The sequence below is a fragment of the Aythya ferina genome, assembly GCF_964211825.1.
Source record: "Aythya ferina genome assembly, chromosome: 7".
NCBI classification, from domain to species: domain Eukaryota; kingdom Metazoa; phylum Chordata; class Aves; order Anseriformes; family Anatidae; genus Aythya; species Aythya ferina.
In genome coordinates, this window is record NC_140302.1 from 35,123,640 (window position 1) to 35,145,986 (window position 22,347).

Sequence of the window (22,347 nt, forward strand, 5' to 3'; positions counted from 1 at the left end):
GGCTGAAGGGGCTGGATGAAGGGTGTTTGGCAATTAGCGTGGTACAGGTGTGTCGTGGTTTAGTCCTTCTTCTGTTGCAAGGTACAGTGGATTCTGCACTTTTTGTTGTTTATTTGTAGGCACTGGAATTAATATAGGGGAAAAATGAGAGCTACAATTTAAAGTAAAATAATGGTATATAAAGTAATGAGATTGTTCCAAAGCTTAATTAGATGGAGCAGATTGAATACATTACAGTGATGTCTTGAGGCAACATAATTAAATTGTAGGCATAATCCTCCCTGTATTGGATCTGATTTTATCTTCGTAAGGCGCGGAGCATTAGAGAGCCCCTTCCTGCTGTGGTAAATCACTGCTCCTTCCGGGAAGCCTTGCGGATCTCCTGGTATTGTCAGGCTTTCAAAACCAAACAAAACAGGACATAAGTCTACATAGCCAATTGTTGGTGCTCTGATTACACGGATAACTTCAGATTCCATCTTGGTATACGCTACGGCTCAGTAATTGAATCGTAGATCTAAAAGCCGTCTGCAGTGGGTTCTTGTGTGTGCTGAAGTCATCGCATTTATAAAATCCCTTAATGAAGTTTCCAAATATATCCCCTGACAAAGTTACTGGTGAATAATGCACGGAGTTGCTGTTCCTCAAATGCAGCTCTGCGTGTGCCGGGCACAAGTGTGAGGATGCAAATGAGATCTTTAGGTATAAAAAGTGATATTGTGAAACGTATGTAAAGTGTATAAAGAGAGGGATTTTTTCATATGTGTATTTATAGATAAATGTACCTACACGTGTGGGCTTTTTTCTTTTATATATGCTATTCTATTTTACATATTCTCCAATCTTTCACATTTTCTTTTGTGCTTTCCTTTATCTACTTAGTTTTTCTTTTCATTTTTGGATACTTTTCTTCTCCTCCAGTGGCACTACTGTGGGGGTAAATCCAGCTTTATAGCAGAGACACATCCCAGTGGTGGCAGAAGTTGTGCTTTATGTAATTTACTTGGTACACATGAATAATCTCTCATACCATGCTGCTGTCTGGGTGTTATCTAGAGGTTTTACTTTGCTTGGGCTAATAAACATTTAGCTTAATGGTCTTTTTTTTTTATTATTATTATTTCCAGGAAAGATCAGTAGGTATCTTAAATTCAATAAAAGATTTAACTGCTTCTACTGTTTTGTTTTAAAAAATCCTGATTTTTTTTTTCATCAACCCGTAGAAAGATTAACTGTTATTTGCATCCAGTAGTGCAAATCTCTTCTTAAAGATTGCTATTGGGGGAAAAAAAAATAATAAAAAAAAGTTGTACATTTTATGAGTGGTCTTTATCGTTACTGGTACTTTCAGGAGACATCAATCTGTACCACAGACAGTTTGCTCAAAAGACGAGCTCGTTTGGCATTAGCTGGCAGTTTCATACCGTAAATTTAGAGTCTTCAGGAGGAATCTAATGTTTATTTTGAGAATGGAGATGAGGATACCAGAGAATAATATGTTTCCTTTTCAGCACCATGAATATGTAGTGACCTACTTATGCTATAGCATTTGGTTTTATTTTTAAAGCTTGTCAAGTCAGCTTCTATTGCAATTTAACAAGCAACCTTTTCAGGGAAGCAATAAACTGTACTAGGGAGTAAATTAGCGTTTGAGAAGTAGAACACTGAACAATATTTTGAAGGCTGTCCTTCAACAGCATTTTTATATGTTTTTGTTCAATAAGTAAAACAGTGTCTGCCTCGTATTTGTTTAAAAACACGTTTTGCTTCACCTGCAAGTTAAAGTCCAGCCAATTTCAGCCCCAGGTTAGCTACAACGTTAAGATACTGCAGCTTTAAAAAAACTAATAGACTTTTTTCTAATAAACTGAATTTTTAATGATCTTCTGATTATCATGAGATATTTTAAAGACAAGTGATTTTATCCCAAACATTCCTTGTTTCTTTACTCTGCATATGCTAATTTGCTTGATTAATTTTGAGAACATCTGCATATAATTCCGTATGCTTACCAGTGGTGAGATCACACTGCTTTTCAAGTAACAGCTACAAATTTCACTTTCCAGACAGACTCAGATTTTTGTCTAATTGGGATGCCAAACGTACAAAGGTGCTACTGAAGAGTGTGTAATTATGTAATTTTCTCTTGATCTTTCAGAGTCTTCCTGCGAGCAATTAATCAGTATGCAGATATGCTAAACAAAAAATTTCTTGATCAAGCCAACTTTGAGTTACAGGTAAGAAAAGAAACACCAAACAGTGTCTCGGGGAGTAGTCTTAATATCGGAAGAAGTTTTTGTCCCAAACATAGACTTCTGTTGTATGTGTGTATGTCACCGTGAACCCTGGAAGTCCAGTTAAGGCATTTCAGGCTCAGCACGTATTCCTGATCCTTTTGTCAAGTGGGTCTCATCCTACAAGAGTACCAAGTCTTACTGAGAGCACCACAGAAAATTCCTTTTTTTCTTCAGGAACAGCAAGAGGGGGTGTCCTCCCCTTTCTAAAGCAGTTGCTTTAGTAGAGTTATCGAGTCAAAGGTGCAGCCTGAGTCTGGGTCCTTTTTTTTTTTTCCTCCCACCACCACCTAGATTTGTGTGCTCATATTTGATTTTACTTGAATCATCAGCACATAATCGTTTGGGATTTCTAGATGGGGAATGTTTCCTGGAAACATAAACGCAATGAGAAGATGTACCGAGAATATACAAAGAAACAATGGCTGTGATTTTTCACCTATAAATCTGTATGTGAATAACTTAGATTCTTCTAGGATGTTTTGTAGATAGAAAAAAAAGCGTTTCAAAGAATTAATGATATCTGTTCTTGTCATTCTGGGGCCTTTCAGCTTTGGAACAACTACTTCCACCTAGCTGTTGCTTTTCTCACGCAAGAGTCTTTACAACTGGAGAATTTTTCAAGTGCTAAGAGAGCAAAAATACTTAACAAGTAAGTCCTATTCGTCATCTAAATCATGGACAAGAACTTGAGGTCTATTAACATAATTTTAGTTTAATTTCTTAGCTAAATCCATTCAAATTGAGATGCAATCACGGTATAATGAAAGGTTGGTTTTAAAAACATGAATCAAGTATTGCATGTGTTTCTACCCTTGAATCAAGATCTAAATTACATGATTCATTACTGATGAAGACAGTATTTTATACTGCAGGATATTCATAAAGTCAAGACTTTTCAGAAGTATTAACATATTATAAAACCACATTTTTAAATCACTTTAGCTTTGTGATTATTCTAATCTCATTTTATGTGCACTCTTTATTGCTTAATCCCTGACGGCCTTTTAGAGTGAATTTTCGTAACTACAGACAGTTTCCCCGTGATGTCCCTGAAGAATGGGTTTGTGTAACTGCAGCCTTGTATGCTTGCGTGGTTAAAAGGGATTACATTGCCTACCTCTGACCAGGGAGCTTGAACTATCTGATTTCTATTCAGAATCCCACAGCAAATGAAACCTGTCAAAAGAGAAAAGACCCGAGCATGAATATTTCGATGTATGCATTTCTCCTACATGTCATTGGGCTTCCAGTGCTGAGGACCCTGTCATTAACGAAGCAGCGAGCACAGAAAAGAGCCAGGAAAATGTTTTCAGACCACATGCGTGGATTCTGTTTCTGTGCCATTAGTGTTTGTAACGAATGCCTGCAAAAGCAGTTTGTTTCCAGGTTTAATCAGTTTACCACAGTTAATGCACAAAAATGGACAGTTTCAAAGCTGTGAATCCCCGAGCAAGCCCAGCTCAGCCTGCTTATACGTGTGATATATATTATGGATCTGTGTGGAGAGAGAGGGTGTATTTTGTATTACTTCACTTTCTAAATGGAAGCCTTTCTGTGTGTTATTATGATAAGAGATACTGCAGTGAGAATGGGAAGAGTTTATCACTGCTGCAGTGAAATGTGATTTAAAAGGTTTTGTGCTTTAACTGGCGGCCCTGTGTGGGTTGCAGTCTTTGACCAGAAAATTCAGGGCTGTGCCTGCGTTGTTTTTTTTTCTCCCCAGCAGCAAAGTTTTGCCCTTTGAACTCGTCCACTCCATCAGGAGTTTTGAGGTGCTTTCTTTGGAAGCTGTGCTTTCGCTGGGTGTTAAAACAGAATTTTTCAGCACCGTGTGATCCAGCACACATACATATGACTCATGGGGCTTCCTTGATGAAACAGGAATATTTACAAGTTCGGTGGAAAAGCGATGTCAAACAGAGCTCAGGGTTTTGCACTTGTGATATAAATATCATAAATAACATTGTAGTTACAGTTCTGCAAAGGGAAATCAAAATGCTTTTGTACAGCCAGGTAAATCTCATTTCATTAGAGTTACAATTTATGAACAGTGCTGTTGCTGGAAATGGGATCAGTGGTACAAACTCTTCTTTAAAATTAAGTGTCTAAAGGAGACCTACAAACCTCAGAGTGCTCCAATTACAATCAGTTGGAAAGCAGAGGGATCAAAACCATGGCTGCTCGTGGTCCTGCCTCTCTTTCCCACCCCTGTCTCTCTGCACCTCCGTGGGCATTTGATTCCCAGCCAGACTCCTGATCTGGGCAAAAACCAACGGGGCTGTGGCTGGACTGGAAATGCCTCTGAAATCTGTACGTGGGCTGCTGCTCCTCTTTGTGAGGATGAGATGGATCCCTGGATGGAAATTTTCTCCGAGTGATTTTTATATTAAATGGGGCAGCATATCTCGTTGAAGGATTTCAAGAAATAAACAGACATTACTCACCGCTGATATAAGTAAATAGATTAAGTCATTTGAAGTGGTTGCTTAATGAAGTTTGCTAAATTGTAAATCTCTATTTATAATGTTTTCATAAGTTATTATTTTCAATTTAATCATGTTCTGGTGACAAAAAACAAGACAGTAAATTCTTCGGATGCAATAAATGTATGGTTTGGAAGCACTAACTTTTATTGCTCTGTGAAACCACTATTAATTCCGTGCCAAAGAGATATAAATAATAACTCAATATCACACTCACCCTCCTTTTTAAGTATATATTTCAATATGTTAAATATTTAATAATTAAAATCTAATTATTGTAATTTGTAGGTTTTGCTAAACATTGCATTTCAATGTTAGATAATAACAGACTTTTAGTGATACGGAGAAATATTTTTAATCGTTACTAATGGCAGGGCACCTCACTATCGTTCCCAGAAATCCCACAAGTTGCCAGATACTGCTGTTTTGCTCATCCTGCTACTTAATTAATGGCCTTCAACATACAAATATTCTGGATAGCAAACAGTTTGGAGTTCGTTTCATAAAATCATAGGAAGGTTGATGGTCCTGATCCAGTCATTAGTGAAGTCAATAAGGCGTTTCCCATTCATTAAGCTTTCCTTTCATTAACGTGGTGAGGGAGCAGAGCATTAAGACACGTGGGTGGCGGGGTGCTGGTGGCACCAGTGTCCCTGCAGGGTGGGAGGTGGGTTGAGCAGAAAGGGGAAGAAGCAGCCTCCAATTCCACATTGGCATGGGAAGTGCCTGGACCCTCTTGTTTTGTTCTGGCCCCACAGGACAGAAATCCCCTCGGTGTGCAGCACAGAAACGTTTTCTTTGTGATTCTGCACGTCATCGTACAAGATGTCACAAGGTGCTCCTGGTTTTCTTTTCTAGGACAACGCGATGCTAAGAGTGTGTGTAAAAATAAAATAGGGCCTTAGGCCGTGAAGCTCTCTGTCAGGCTTCCTCTAGCCATCACTGGTAGGAAAATTGCAAATGCTCGCAATTAATCTCTGTAACCGCCCACGTGTCCCAAAGGACAGTTAGGTAATCAGAAAATGTGGCAAGGAGAGGTTTGCACAGGTGAATGTTTTGTGTTCTCCCTTTAGAAAGTGGAAATTCGGTGCAGGCATTTAAATTTTGAGGTCTTCCGAAGGCGAGCGAGGAACAGGAGGTGAGGATGCAGGCTGCTGCTGTGTGGCTGCATCTTGGGGTGTCCTGAACGAGTTGGATTCCCCTTTCACCCTGTTTGAATTCTGTAGGGTTCAGCATTTATAGGTGCATTGCTGAGCTGGGGAGGGAGGGCATGTAGAGTTATTGATATCATCTGAATTTGGAGAATGTTGGTCAGATTTTTAAAAAATAAATAAATGTTTTTGTTCTCTTTTTAAGATACGGCGATATGAGAAGGCAGATTGGTTTTGAAATCAGGGACATGTGGTATAATCTGGGTAAGTAGCACGAACGCCTGTTGCTTAATGCTTTCACCCAGTGTTTGTATAAACTGAGGTGCAGATGAAACAAGCCTGCTTTCTCTTGAAATAACATTAGGCTTCCAAAAGGCATTTAGGAAGCAGGTGATTTAAGAAATAAAGCCTCCTCTGCACACTTATTTTGCTGTCTGGGAACATACATAGCTAGTCAATGTTTACATATCTTAGTTTTCTTTCATGGCATTCAACCTCACAGTAAATAAAAAGAAGCGGGTGTGGTGATATCTGTTGAATGGCTTTTACTCTCATTTTTTCTTTATAAATACACACACACACACAGAAATATGCACGGATGTGTGCACAGATACATACACATAGATAAAGTAACTGGAACTAGAGCAAAATGAACGTGTCCGAGGGATATCAGTGGCCTGGAAATTCAGCTTAAAGTCTGATTTTTGGTCTTGCTTGGCTCTATCAGAATGACTTAGGGAGATCAGCAAAGAATGGAAACTTGGACATCCCTGGAGTTGGTAGGTAAATTAGGCATAGCTGCCTGCCTCAACTTTGCGTCTGTTCTGTGGGTGTAATTTAGCTATACAGGGATTGAATTTCATGAGCAACTGAGTATTTACTGCGACCTGAGTGTACTCATCTGTCAGATTTCATTTTCCTGAGCTTAACAGTGGAGACACTTCAGCTGTGTCTGAGTATCATCAAAAGTTCCTTAAATTATCAGAAATAAATGTGTTTGCCCTTTCACTTATATCTCTAGCTGAACTGTTGTTGCTGAAACTTGAAAAAAAAAAAAAATCAGCACATATAAAAGAAGGGAATGCAAGGGCTCATAATTATTTGATATCGCAGAGTTTGCATCCATTCTGCTGGAATGATGAAAAAAGCCTTCCAAGAGCAGCCGAAATCACTTTTTATTAGAAGCATCTTTTGTGACTTAAGTGCCTGGAGACCAGATTAAAGCGTAATGCACACCTGATATGGGACTTGACAGACAGATAATGATACCAGGACCATGACTGATGCTGGGTCAGCCAGCTCAGGACTCCGGCAGCTCCTTTGTCAGTTATTAGCCAAATCCTTCACTGCTCTGTGCTTACAGCCCTGTATTCATCTGTTATTTTCCCTAATTTCTCTAGCATCTTCGGATTCTTCAACCTTGTGTGCTTTTCCTGGCATTTAGCAGACTGAAAGAAGGGATGTTTGTGTACATAGCTATACATCTGGCTATTGTTCCATGAGGTTATTCTACTCAACCTGGGAGCTATAGACTGTGTAATGCTTTTTACTACTGTTGCTGATGTTGGCTGCTCTAGGACAGGTTATTTAGTAGCTTTTGGGTTCATTTTTTCAGCACTAACAGGGAGATGCTAATCGTTTCCAGTAGCATTTTGTGAATTTATTGGCAGCGGGTGGGGGGTGCAAGTTTTCTTCAATGTTTCTGTCAGGAAAGCCTTTTTATTTTTGATAGAGTTTTAGACATATTTTTGGTTTCTCCATTATAAGCTGATATTACCTATGTAGATGTCTCCGTGACCTCTTCTAGCTCTAATGTCCGTGATTCCCTAGGAGACTGGGATCATTAATTCTGAAATTGCACGTGGTGAGGGAGGTGGTAAATTGCTGCTCTTCCCAACAAAACCTGAAGGAGAAAGGTAAATCGGAGCCAGGACCCCAATCCAACAAGGCCTTTGTACTTTTCATAATGAGAAGCTTTCTTTTTCTCCGCTTCTTTGTAATACAGATAGTCAATGCTGATCATGTTTAACTTCTGGCTCTTCACCAATCTCATGTATGTCACAGCATCAATTAAGAAATAATACTGACTTACCACTGCAGGGGAATTGATTGTAGTGTGCTTGACACTTTTATCTTAGGAGTTTCACTACATTAGTCAAATTATTAATGTATATGTTCAGAAACAAAATCAAAAGTGAAAACCTATAATTCTTGCATATGCTTGAGCATATAATTTTTTATGACTCTCTGTCATTGTGCATAAGATATGATAAAGACAAATAACTTTGACTTTTGATTTATGTATTAAAGGGCATGGATGAGCCTCAAATTCTCATTTTAGCTCATCATTTGTTGTTCACAAATGCCGTGGTTAACATCCAACACTTGTGGAGTTAAAACTTTCCCGTTGGGAACAAGACAGTCCAGTAGCTGTGATGCACATTTAAGAGTATAATTTATTTTCTGAAATTAAATAGTAAAATGCAAACTCCAAAAGGTTATACTTGCCTGTGTATTCCTGATGCAGTGTTGGCTGCAATATTCCAGCCTTCCTACTGCAGTTAATGCAAAAGAGCTTATATAGTGGAGTACAATAGGTAACAGTGTGCATGCACACGTTAAATACCTGTAATTTACGAATAAGGTTTTTGTTTTCAACAGGGAACCATGTGTAAAAGATCCAGCTTGACAGATTTTCTGCTTATGTCCTCGTTGTAGCTGTGCTGTCTGATACCTTGCTAGATTTGATCATGAAGGCTTTAAATTTGAGTGCTCTGATGCAGAAGCAATGAGGACGGCTTCGGGGAGCCGTAGTCCCAGTGTGCAGAGCCCCTGCTGCGTTGGCTTTCTGAAAGCACTGTATTGCTTTTATTTTCCTGTGTGCACCAAAAACAATGTATATTAGTCTTGGTAGGCTTTTTTCCTTCCATATCACAACCTCAAGTTTAAAATAATACATTATTTTGAGTCACTGTTTTGTTAGCACTGGGGCACCTTAGCCCTGGGTGAGACAGTAAGTGCCGTAGGAATGTAAGGAAAGCTGCGGTATCTGTCTTGGTAAATGCAGGGAATCAAACAGCATGCACTTAGAAGTGTTACGTGGTGCAGTTCAGCATATACAAAACAGAGTTTGATGCTAGGGTATGTATACCAGTTGTCAGTGGTTAGTGGTTTCAACAGTGAAGCGTTGAAGAAGCAATATATATAAATGTATTTATTTCCTCATGATAAAGCTGATCGAGGAAAGGCAGATCAGCAAGCATTGCTCTTATTGAACCAGCTAGAAGATGGAGGAGTAAAATTCCTGACGATGAAGTGAAATTGTTGCTGGTGCTGTCCTGCAGCAAGCTGGTCACTGGCCCAGCGTTTCCTCCAAGGACTTGACGTCAGAAAAGGTGTCTTGACAGAGATGTTAATGTCACTGGAAAGAAGGCTAGGGTTAAAAATAGCCCTGAACTTTGAGCATTAAATACATAGAAGTCATTACAAATAACATTCTCTGTATTTGCTATGCATGTTCAGAGCTGGCCCATGTCAGAGGTGAGGTTGCTAGCAAATTTTTTCGTTGGTCTTGTGGCCCAAAAATGAATTAGGAGAACCTGGGAAATGCAAATCACACAGGTTATCAGATAAAGAAAGCACCTGGATTTTAACTCAAGTTTGCTGCTGTTGTGTGAGCGGTCTCTAGCATATCTCACGGCAAGGCAGAAGTCACTATGAGGAGGAGTTTTTACATATCCAAAAAAATACTGGTTTTGAATGTGGTTTTTAAAGCAGATGCACAATTTGGTTTTCAGAAGAGAGGCCTCAGTTTTCTCCCAGACTTGTCACATATTAAATCTCTGCGTGGGAGTTCCTGCGCTCCTGGGGGAAAAAAAGGAGAATTCATTGTTCGGTTGTTTATCAGCAAGTGCTGCGTGTGACAGGCAGCTGCAGTGCGTGCTCTCGGGCACCAGAGCAGGATCATTGCCTTTGGTTGTCACTCTGATGCTTTGTGTTGTGGCACAGCATTGCACAGGATAACATCATCCTTGCATGTGTGTGCGTGTGCCATCACATCCCCACTGCATGCCATGGTATAAGACGGGTGCCAGTTGGGCTCCAACCCTCTCCCACTTTACCCAGTTGGAGGGGGAGTGCAGGGGGAGCAGCCACATCCCCTCAGGTGTAGGGATGGGTTTCATGTAGCAGGCAAGGGGTTTAACGCAGTCCAGTGTGCTTTTAGTGCTTTCTGATAATCACACAATCACAGAGTGGTTGAGGTTGGAAGGAACCTCTGGAGGTCATCTGGTCCGACCCCCCTGCCAGGCAGGGTGGCCCAGAGCAGATTGCACAGGATGGCATACAGGTGGGTTTTGAATATCTCCAGAGAAGGAGACTCCTCATTTTGGATATTTATACACATTAATAAGATTCCTGCTCAGTCTTCTCTTCTCCAGGCCACACAGGCCCATCTCTATCAGCCTCTCATATGACAGATGCTCCTAAACATCTTAGTAGCCTTCCTCTTGACTCTCTCCAGTAGCTCCATGACCTCTTGTACTGGGAGCCCAGACCTGGACACAATACTCCAAGTGTGGCCACACCAGTACTGTGCAGGGTTGAGAGGATCACCTCCCTCAACCTGCTGGCAACACTCTTCCCAATGCAGCCCAGGATCCCGTTGGCCTTCTTGGCCATGAGGGCACACTGCTGGCTCGTGGTCAACCTGCTGTCCACCAGGACCCTCAGGTCCCTCCCCACAGGGCTGCTTTCCCATATGGGTAGGGGTCAGTCCCTACCCATACTGGTGCATGGGCTTGTTCTGCCCTTCATGCAGGACCCTGCATTTGCCTTTGTACATCTTCAAGAGGTTCCTCACCGCCCAATGCTCCTCTGAATGGTGCCACAACCCTCAGCTGCTTTCTTCTAGTTCTCACATGCCTCTATTTCCCCCCAGGTCCTCCCAGATTTTTTATTTGGCAAATCCCAGTGCTTGGTGATGTACAAGCTCTGCTTGGTTGTTCCACCCAATGCACAAGCGGCCTGCGAGCAGCAGAAAGGCTGAGAGCACGCAGCCTGCTGCAGGCCCGGCCCTGTGCGTTGGCAAGAAACCTTGTGCATGTTCTCCATTTTTCACATCTACGTTTCCAGAGATGTTAGGTACTTTTCTGAGGGGATCCCTGCACTAGAAGCAATGAAAAACCCATCGCAGCCCATGGAGAACCTTATGACATTGAATTTGTGTCTGGCGAATAACTTTTGTCACTATCATTTGTTTTCTGAAATATCGACTCTGACACTTTTCAGGCGTAACACGAGGAAAGTGTCACCTGAGACGCTGAATGTAATAATGCTTGTAAGGAGGGCAGGGGAAACTTCACTCTTCCTACTTGATATTCCTCACCAAGAGCCAGTGGTGCAGCGTCATACGAAGCAGCAATTTTGGTTGTGTATTAATTTGCCCTAATAGGATTGCTAATGCTAATGGGATTCTGAAGTTTGCCAAATCAAGTAACTTAAATTATATCTGTTAAAAATAAAAAAATAAAAATGCAGCAGCGTGTTTTGTCAGTAAAGGATTTTTGCTTGATTACATTTGTTCAGATTTATGTTAGTTCTGGTCAAAAGTGAAACTGCTAATTAAATACTTTCACAGTTACTGCCATGCCAGTGTAGTGCAGTGGAATATAAATGAATTAAAATGTGTTTCTGTCGTATACCACCAGTAAACTGCAATGGGAAACAAGAGCTTTAGAGTGGAGGATGCTGAGGGCTCCTTAAATTAGCCCAGCTGAAAAGAAGCCCAGCCTGAGCTGCAGCAGTGGCTGCACAAACACGCTTCTCGTTGTGTACAGCTATTATAGCATCAGGTTTGTGAGAAACTTCACCGATTGCATGTGCTGAAGTTCCAATGCACCATAAGGTATACAGATCAGTGTGAATTTTTGTTCTTTTGTATTTATTATAAAATGAAATGAGCTCCATAATGTTCCAGACTTAACACGATGCTGTAAAGTGTTGGACTCCTAACATCTTCCATACAGGAATCTTCACAGGATCACAGAACTGTCTAGGTTGGAAGAGACCTCAAGATCATTGAGTCCAACCTCTGACCTAACACTAACAAGTCCTCTGCTAAACCATATCGCTAAGTTCAACATCTAAACGTCTTTTAAAGACCTCCAGGGATGGTGACTCCACCACTTCCCTCGGCAGCCCATTCCAATGCCTCACAACCCTCTGAGTAAAGAAATTCTTCCTAATATCTTGCTGCACTTCAGAAATGTTAGAGAGAAGAAATCTGCTCCTGCTTCTCTGATTTAGGTAGTTGTCATCTGGCCCAGGTCACAGGAGAGCAGGCGCAGACCCAGAGGGGTTAACTGGCCCTTTTCCAAGTCATGGTGTGATCTCAGCCTGTTGCTGCGAGCAGAATGGGTTTGTGTTTTCTAAACTTCTGCCATCAGGTCCTCAGCCTGGAGCTCCTCGGTGCCCTCCCACAGCTCTGCACGAGCATCTCTCCCTGGTGGTGCTGAGTAGATGATTTGCAGTATGTGTAATCTGCATCTTCTACACTTTATCCAACAATAAGAACAGTAACTAGATGTTCTTAACTAGTCCAATATTTATTAGGCTTCATGTTCCTGTTACGGTTTAATTTCAGTTCTGTGCACAGAGCAGGGAGCGTTGGGGAGGTGCGGCTTTCTCCTGGGGAGGTAAATGTGAAATAAAGTTAGCCAGTCAGATCAACTCTGGGAGAAAGAAGACATATTGTCGGCTTGGCTAAGATGTAGTTTCATGTCTCGAGGCTATGTAAGTATGTACTCGTGGTGACATTTTGATAGAGTGACGTGAAGAACATTTTGTACGCTGCAGAAGATACAGAAGTCTAAATAAGTTAATGCAAGTGATGTGCCTTTTAGCCGCCTCCTCTGCTATCCATAAGATGTATTTGAAGAAAATCTTGAAATTTAATGTGTGTTAGTACAGGTGCTTTTTGAAAAATGCAGCAAGTTCCAGCTTGATTACTGGCTGAACAACTCTTCATTAATTCGGGTTTATACGTATCAGATACTTCCCCTCTTGAGGAATAAATTATAACACGTTTCAGTAGGATCAGATCTTGAAAAAGACTTGTCTTGCATTTTGCCTATACGAGGATTTATTGATATGGCTTTTAAAACAATTATCATCCGCTAAGTCAGCGGCCGTTCATTAGCTCTGAAATGCTTTGTTTCTCTTTACAGGTCAGCATAAAATCAAGTTCATCCCGGAAATGGTGGGACCCATCTTAGAAATGACGCTTATCCCTGAAACAGAGCTTCGAAAAGCCACGATCCCCATCTTCTTTGATATGATGCAGTGTGAATTCCATTTTACCAGGAGCTTCCAGATGGTAAGCAGTAAGCAACAAATATTTGAAGTTTGTAAGAAAGATTTAACTGTTCTTTGGCAGAAACATAAGGATATTTGTTACTTCCTTTTTTTTTCCAAAAGAATAATATAATTATGGATTGCTTGTTTTCTATAACTCTGAGTGGCTATAGAATTTTCATCCAAAGGTTTTAAATTCTTACTGAAGGAAAAATTTGCATGAAGTAAATGAAACCTTTCTTTATGATACATCAGGAGAGCAAAGACAGATGTCTTAAATTTTCACTGTGACTCAGGAAAGGAGTCTGCTTCAGAGCTGAATTGGGCATAAACGGAAGCCTGATAATGTGGCAAAAGAAACTATAACCTGTACAAATTTATCATCTGTACTATCTTACAATTTGGATACTCTATATCATTTTGGGGATTTTTAAGAGGGAAAAAGGCTATCCAATCAGTGACAGTCTATCTTCATGCTATATCGGCACTGCAAAATCAAAAGTACTATTGGAGCTTTTTTATTTTATTTTATTTTATTTCAACATGCTGAAGGAAGTCCTTGAATAAGCACATACAGTCTTACCCTGATAGCATCCTCTTTTGAGAGACAAGGAGAGTGGAGGAGAGTTTCTTGACATCATCCATTTTATGTTCTTTCCCTTGAAACTTTACCTTATGGATTGAGTATAAGACTAGCTAGGCCAGGTAGTTTCATCATATAAGTCAGAGTAGCTCCTTTACACAGTGAAATGTCTGTCAGTTCAGGATATGACTAAGTGAAATTTGCAATAAAGTTTGACGTGTTGTTTATTTTTTTCTTCATGTTTGCCTTTGCTTTCTTGGATGATATATGTTTTTAGTGAATTATTATCCATAACAAACCCATAATATATCTGTAGCCAGAATAAAGGAATATCTGCATGGAGAGACTTAAACATGGGGAAATGACACCAGCTATATTACTTCGATTTGTTTTGTGCTGGATGCTGTATGGAAAGGTTGTGAACTATATTTTGGATCCATCCAATTACTGCGTAATCATCCTTTCTTATGTTTGACTCTGATGATACTGTAAAGATTGAAATGCTCACTGGGATGCCATTTAAACACTTTCATGTCAGATGCTCTCTCTGTTACTTGTCATTTTTTATTTGTACAATTATATGGATCATCAAAAATCCGAGGGTAACTTTATAGCTAAATTTATGGCCCTGTATTTTCTTGACAGAAGAAAACCAGCTTTGTGTGGAATAGTTGGCTGATTTTAATAAATGAACATCTTAAATATTTCACACAATTCTTTTTGCCTTTTGAGAAGAAAAATGCTTCATGCGGAAGTCAGAGATGTCTTGGATTGTAGATACTTGGCATATATTTCTCGTGTCAGTGTAGCTTCTTCCTTTATGGGCATAACATTGAGATGACAGGTACAGAGGTAATAAACCTTATTTCAGTGCGTTTGGAGTGAACAGTTATGTCTAATGGAATAATCAATCTATCCATTTATAATTTTGCAGATAATGTAGTTGTGTGCATGCTGGGGCTCTCAGATTGGTGTTCTGGGAACGAAGATCACAGCCAATTTCCTTGGCCGTCTTTCAGCTCTCACAGCCTTGTATACATCCAATTTCTGCAGTCAATCCTGGTGCGCTCTTGTTGGTTCCCCTTTTGCTTCTTCGCACCAGGATGCAGGGGCTGACCTTATCTGTGAGGCAGAGGAGGCGTTTGGCACCTCAGTCTTTTTGGTGCCAGGTGTAACTTGTCAGCCCCATTCAGCAGCAGCCCCGCATCTTCTGACGTGCATGAGACATCTGCATGCCAGCAGCAGAGGTGTGTGGGACACCTCGTGTAGACCCCATATGAGCTGTCCCCCTTCTACAGAGCCCCTCTAGCATCCACTTGGCGATACAGAGCCTGTGAAAGTTTGCAGCCAAGCAGAAGAGCTAAAGGTTTGGTGCCATGAGCATCACAGCCTGGTGTAAATCAAAGCTGTCTGGTGCCATATGGAGGCTGAGGTAGAACTGGAACCGGTCCGAAGAACCAAACAAATGCAATTCCCGGGCGCTTCCCAAACTTTGACTGTATCATCTGTCGTGCAAACCAGAACTTGTTTATTAACTGCAGTGGTTTGTCTTCTAAATGATAGAAATAGATAAAAAATAGTTTATTTAAATAGTACCAATACCTAGGTAAGTGCTCGTACTTAATCTGTCAACGTAACACACTGCGTTATGTTGTATGTATGCAACTCTGCAACTACTAATTATTATTGTCCAGCCTTGCTTTCAAAGAGGAGTTCAAAACTGAATGGTTGGCTGCTGTTAAACTAATCTGCCAGAAATCCAATTATCTAACCTTATTAGTCACATCAATAAGGGTTTAAATTGGCTCCACTTCTCCAGCAGATGTGCAAACCTCATCATGTGTGGGGGAGGAAATGAAATCTTTTTGCAGAACTTCTATGCTGTGATGCCTTGTGTTATAAACAGACAGCTTTCCCCGTGGCTGGTTTTATTTCAGTGTGAGTTGGTTTGCCTGGTAAAACCAGTAACAGAATGGGGATTTTGTTCTTCCAGTACATATATAGCCCTAGGAAGAAGCAGAAGATGAATTCCCCTAAATTAAAGGCTGGTTGAATTAAAAGCTGGAGTTGCCCATTTTTGTCTTCTTCCTTTTAATGTGCTTTGAAGCCTTATATGGGCTTCAAAGTAGCCTGTACCTCAAAGCAGGAATCTGATGCTAAAGTCTGTGTGGGACTGAAGCTTCCCTATAGAAGAAAATGCCTTCTTCTCCGCTCGCTTTTTCCCCTTTGCCTGTTTTACTGGCAAGCCCTCCAGATCAAAGGGAATATGTCCGAGCCACAGAAGCGATGAAAGAGAATTGGTTTGATTGTTCAAGGCCTGGTCAGGTGAGAGTGATGGATCCCATGGTGGCAGCAGGAGAGAAAGTTCATTGTGAAACAGTTATTCAGCTGAAATGTGGAATTTGGAGCACTAAAAGCCCCAACCTCCTGCTTTTGTGCCCTGTTCCTTCCATCTCTCGCTTCCTCTAGCTCCCTTTCATAGGAACGTGCCGGTTTGCCTACCCAAAACTTTAACTTACCTTTTCTGGCCCTGTCATTGCTGATTTAATTGTTTTCTGCTTGTTTTGAGTTGAACCAGTTCACAGGGAGGTGTGAGTGCAGGAACTGGTACCAAATAGACCATGGAGAACATGGGAGGAGGCAGAGGGAGACACCTGTCTCTGGCAGTAGGGAGATGTGCAATGGCTTTTCCCTGTCTCGTAGCACTGCATCGTAATGCAATTTCATTTAATTGTTCTGGTACAAATTAATAGGATAAGTAGCTTATTTTAAGAACCCAAAATAACTATTAACGAATAAGGTAAGGGGTTAAGCAAGAAGCATTACCCTACTATTTCTTCCCCAATGTTATGACATCTCATCAAATAATAAGGAAGCAGCCTTATTACTTCAACAGCCCTTATCCTTCAAAGTAAAATGAGCTGTACCTCCCGCTCCGCAGTAGTGAGCATGCAGGAATTAGAAGTCCCATATGTCTAGTTTTCAGGCTAAACAGCATTATTAAGGGGGATTGTCAAAGTTGTCCAGTGGTGTTAGCATCAGTGGTAGAAGCATGCAAGCTCCAGCACGTGTTCTTACACGGTAAGAGTAAGGAGCTGTGCAAAAGTAATGGTCTGAGGAAAGAGCCCCAAAACAACACATTTGTCCCGTTTTGTACACACTGCAACAACACTTAGCATAATGGAGCCGTGGCCAAAAAGATAGAAAAATGATAGGGAACTGCATAACGAATGAATGCATAGTGCAAAGTCATATAGAAATGCATAGTCAATGAATGGATAATGCATGTGATTGTGAAAATAAAACTATGGGTGCAACTAAAGTACCTCTAGCTAATGTTCTGTTGTGAAGAGAATTAAACGAGGAGAGATGGGAAGTGGTAAAACCCTTTTAATTCACTTCCAGCATTTACCAGTAAATCCTAGTATCACTGAGGCAGCCATACCAGCATTTTTATTTGCTCTGTAATTTCTTGTTGTTTATCAATGAATTTCAAATTGGTATAATTCACCTTAATTACAAATAGCTACTTTACCTGGGTATCTATCAACTTTTACAACCTGTAATTTCCTTGTAGGTCTTTTTTTTACCAATTCTAAGCCCTGTGTTAGCCTCCCTCTTTCCACACTATGGATTTGAGGACAGAACGCAAATTAGTGACTTGCGTTAGGTTCTGTGATGCTGCACATTGTCCTTTGTAATCCCACTGAGCATGCAAATTCAAATAAATCATCACCCCAAAGGATTAATTTCAGTGGGTAGTATTTTTAGCTATCTGAGGTTAATTTTATTTATTTTTTTTTTAATTTCCTTTCTGGTCTTTTAGAGAACACTGGTATTCTTTCCTCACATAAGAACAAGGAAAAAACCTAATGTTACAACATGCCCAGAAACATCTGAAATGGCTTAATATGAAAAGGCCATTGGACCCGCTTGCCAACCAGAGTGCTGTGGAAAAATAGGAGACAGAACAGCTGAAACTTTTAGGAATTACCAAAGACTTCTGTAGTGGCCTTTGAACGAAGTTTTACAGTATCTGTGTGCTATTTCTGCTTTAGAGCTAATTTCTAGTGGTGTTTTTCTATCACTTGAATCTTATATGGCAAATTCATTATTATCCTGTAACTAAACAAATCTGTAGCAGCTTGGAGGATTGAAAGCCCTCCTCATCTACAGCTTGATTAAATTGTCACTCAGTGCTACAAATGTAGCCCAACAACGCTTTAGGTAAACCTAAAACCAAAAGTGATTAGTTGAGCTGACACTTGAGGACTCCAGATAGCTCACGTTGATTTGTAAGCACCGTTTTCTCCAGATGAGAGATTGTAGCAGACAGATGAAGCAGTGGATATACTCCATGCTAAAGTTCAAGCACACATCCTGAAGAGAAGCTGAGATCTTGATCAGCTGCAAGCAAAAGTTGATGATAATTTCCTGTTATCTTCATAACATCACCCCTTGAGCTTTCACTGTCAACAGAAAGATATGAACCTAGCGCATCGTTAGTGGCAGATATATCCCCTAAGCCTCCAGAAAGAACCTCAGCAAGTGTAACTGGCTGTAATATGAACACGGAAAATTTGGCACTTCTTCACTTGAGGGTAAATTCCATTATTATAACTGCAAGCATGCTTGGTGTTAATTTATATGTTTTAAAAAAAAAAGAGAAGGAAAGTTGGAGAATTTTTCAGCAGATGCTAGCTGCAGTGTCCCAGAGCCATTAGCTTGGGCAACTCCACGACCCTTTTCTTCCCCTTTCCTGGAAGACAATTGTTGCATGGACCACACCCCATGTCAACAAACATTTTTCAGAAAGGAGAAGGAATTTTAACTGTATTAAATAATGTTTAGTTGTCAGGGCTGTGTGATATCACCTCCTTGATACATATGAAGAGTAATCGCAGAGCAAACAGTCCTTTCCCTTAAAACCCCAGAAATGTCACAGCTCTAGCTCTGTTCAACCCAAGAGAGCCGTTACGGAAATAGCCCAACAAAGTCTAGATTTACAGAAATTTAAGTAAAATTGTTATCGGGAAATACTCGTGGTCCTGTATGGCAAATGTAATTGCTCTTCTTCATATGAGTAATTTCTTACTAAAAAATACATCACCTACAGGCTTCTTGCTGGCAGCAAGTGTCATTTTTCACGTTGGTATAGAAAGTCAATTTCTTTCTGGTCTCATTAGAGAACATGAATTCGGTGACTTCTCTGTTTCATCGTCGTATTGCCTCAGCGTTTTACTTGACACGTCCTTTTACTACGGGAACATGTTTCAGCTTGGGTTTGCCTCTTAGAGGGGGTGGATTGCATTATTCTTCCTTTTCTCATTTTCCTGTCATTTTTTGAATAATGGATTCGTGGTGTTAAAAACCTTATTTCACTTCACTTTTCATTCATTTTTTTTTCACAAAGAAATTAGTGCAGCACTGGAAGAAGTTACCCAGAGAGGCTGTGTAGCCATCCATCTGGGGAGATTTTCGGTACTTGGCTAAGAAGGTCACAGTTGGCCTGATCTAGTGTTGGCAATACTCTTGCATCACCTGGAAGTTTGGACTGAATGACCTTCAAGGTCTCTTTCCAGACAGCGTTTCTGTGATTTTTTGGATCATTTGGAGTACAGAAAAGCATCTTTGAAATGGTATAATGTGATGTTTTGGTTTTTCATCTTCAGAACCATCAAATAGCATAATACAAATTGTTTTAAGATGGAATATCTGTTGTTTGGGTATTTAGTTGGTTTTATCACTATATGCACAATGCAGTCTCTGGTTGGGGTTCCCTGACGGCTTGCAGTTGTGTTGTGCATGTTGTTAGACCGAATGCTGAACCCACACAGAGCCGTAGGTGAGCAGGACTTTTCTGCACTTACTCATCGTGATAGCTCATCGACACAACTCAGAACAGAGAGGTGTTTTTTTTTTGTTTTTTGTTTTTTTCTCTGTTCTTAAGACAATTTTGGCAGGCTGCCATATGGCATGTAAAAATAAATTTCCCAACTCAGATGCAGAGGACAAAAAAAACTGGGGTGGCCGGTGAAGGTAGGAGGAGATGTGAACATTACTGCAGCAAATGCTGAGTGGATTGTGGAGTCTTGGAATGGGGAATAAAAAGTGTCCTGGATCTGACTGTGGGTTTTTACATTATAGTAACAGCAGCTGAGCTACTGCAGAGCCTCTTAAGATATTCAGAGATTGAGTTGGCCTAATAAAGAGTCATGTTTTGGAGTTCTTTGCCGCAATTTAAACAAACAAATCCTTTATACCAGTGTATATAGTTCTGCCTAAAAAAGATTTCTCTTAGCAAAGCAGGAACATCTCCACAGCTCGTGGCCGCATTTTGTATGCGGGTTGACCTTGGCTGGGAGCGTGTATATTCCCAGCTGCTGCAGGCTTCAGCAGGACAGGAGCAGCCAGGAGAGCAGGCAGACACGTCCAGCTGAGGGGGTAGCTGCGATGCTTCTCATCACACCTATTGCCAGAGGCTTTTTCTTGTTCTGCTCACGTTTACCTTGCCACGTGCACGAAGCAGCAGCTTCGGACAAAGAGACTGTGACAGAACTAAGGGCAAATGTCTGTTTGATATTTGATAGAGACATTGTGATAACCTCTGCTGGCAGAGGGAGGACTGCGTGGGCAGAGCTCAAAATGCAGCGTGTCTTGGCAGCAAGACCAGTGGTGGACGTAGCTACGCCTCCTCAAAGTGATATAAATTAAGGTGGTAAAAAATACTCCCTTATCGTCAGAGTTTCATCATGACACAAGTCTGTTGGCAGGGGATATGTGATCTCACACTCCTTGCTGAAATAAATATGCCAGCAGAACTTTACAGCATGGACTAAAAAAAAAAAAAATTAAAAAAAAAAATGCAGCTTCTCTTTATAGCCAAACCAGTCTGAGCTGCACTGCTGGACGGAGATAACAGCTCGTCTTCCCCAGCTGAGCCCATGGAAAATCCCTGTCCCCTGTTGTCCCCAGATGCCCCTGGGGTGGTGCTGTGGCCCTGGCACTTGGCACCCTGCTTGGCATGTCATGGGTGAGGCCAGGGCTCCCTCTGCACTGGCATCTGGGTTGTTTTGGGGTGCTGCTCCCTTTGCTCAGGTGCCTGGTGCAAGGCCTTTGCAGAGGCTGCTGTGCTGGCTGGATCTTCTTGATTTTATTTTTCAGCACAGATTTGAGGTAAATCCCTAGCATGTGGCCTCTGTTGTACAAGTCCTTGAAGCTGTGCTTCTTGCCTCCTTGCTGTGTCCCTGGTAAAAGAAAAGTCCAAGTTTGCCAACAGACTTCCACCAAAAAAACACATCCTCCAGTCACAGAGAGCCCCGGTGTGAGGTGGCTCTAACAGAGGAGCTGTTGTCACTGGAAAGTAGATACTCCAGGCTGTGGAAATATTTTATAAAGAATAAGAAGTGCTGTTATGTTATGGGTACAACTTAGAGGTGGGGAGCTATGACATGGAGAAGTGGCTTGGGTGGAGATGCAGGAGCAGGCCCTGGGCTTTGCTGCTGGGCCTGAGTGGTGGAAACGCGCCCTGGGGCTGAAGGCGTGTCATGCTGGCAGGCCGTTCTTCCATCTGTACATTATATGCTGTTAATATTAACTGCGGATGCAAAGAACATCTCCTGACATTTACAAAATGTTAGCACGCTTTGTTCTTGTGCGGGTGGCCCTTCGCTTCTCCTCTGAGCTGTTCGGTGCTGTTGTGACGGTGACAGGGAGAAAACTCAGAGCCAGCGGTTCTGTCAGCAGTGGGATCCCGTTCCCCTGCAGCAGGACCTCCCTTCTCACCCTGGTTCTTGTGCTGGGGTCTCTTGACAATGAGAGAATAGCTGTGACAATGAGTGAAGCCTGTGCTTATTTAATGCAGATTTAGGAGTTAGATGACTAGATCAGCTCCTGATCTAGCAGTGGGCACAAAATGGCTCTTCCTCTGCTAATCAGGTTCATTCCTAGCCTGGCCTTAGTCAAAGCAGCAGCAGTAAAAGCCTCTGTAGCCATTAAAAATACAATGAGCTACCCAGGTTGCATTTAAAACATGTTCTAATGCCCACTTAAGTTCGCATTACTTCCCAAATAAAAATGTTTACTCTTAAGCTGCTTGAAACAACTCCCTCCTGCTCTGCCCTATTAGCAGGTTGACTGGGTTGTGCCACAAAGTGAGTGATACCTGCACTGAGCAGGGATGGTAACGATGCCAGGGAGCTCGTTTGGCTGAGGGATCCAGCTGGCTGAGCAGCCGTAGGTGTTACCTCGCGTCTCCAGCAGAGCATTCAACATGTTTGCATTTTGCTTCCATCGCTGTTGTCGCCGTTGTCATTATTGCAGGGGACATTCTGTGTCTGTCTTTTTATTTCCCTTGCCCTAGTTCTCGTCATTAATCTCCTTATTTAGTTTTGCCTAACGCAAATATTTAAGCTTCATTTAACAACATGACCAATGATTTCTTCAACAAAAAACCCTTGTAGGGCAGCAGATCAGAGTCG

General features: G+C 41.3%; 1 protein-coding gene across 4 annotated transcripts in view; it reads left to right on the forward strand.

Annotated features, from left to right (window-relative positions):
- Positions 1–22,347, forward strand: part of DOCK1 (dedicator of cytokinesis 1) — a 257,618-nt gene that overhangs the window by 172,826 nt on the left and 62,445 nt on the right. For all 4 annotated transcript variants that reach the window (XM_084525023.1, XM_084525025.1, XM_084525022.1 and 1 more), the window contains exons 30-33: positions 2,159–2,237; positions 2,846–2,946; positions 6,137–6,195; positions 13,158–13,306. In XM_084525023.1, coding sequence (XP_084381149.1) covers positions 2,159–2,237; positions 2,846–2,946; positions 6,137–6,195; positions 13,158–13,306 — 388 coding nt within the window. The remainder of the gene's footprint in view (positions 1–2,158; positions 2,238–2,845; positions 2,947–6,136; positions 6,196–13,157; positions 13,307–22,347) is intronic.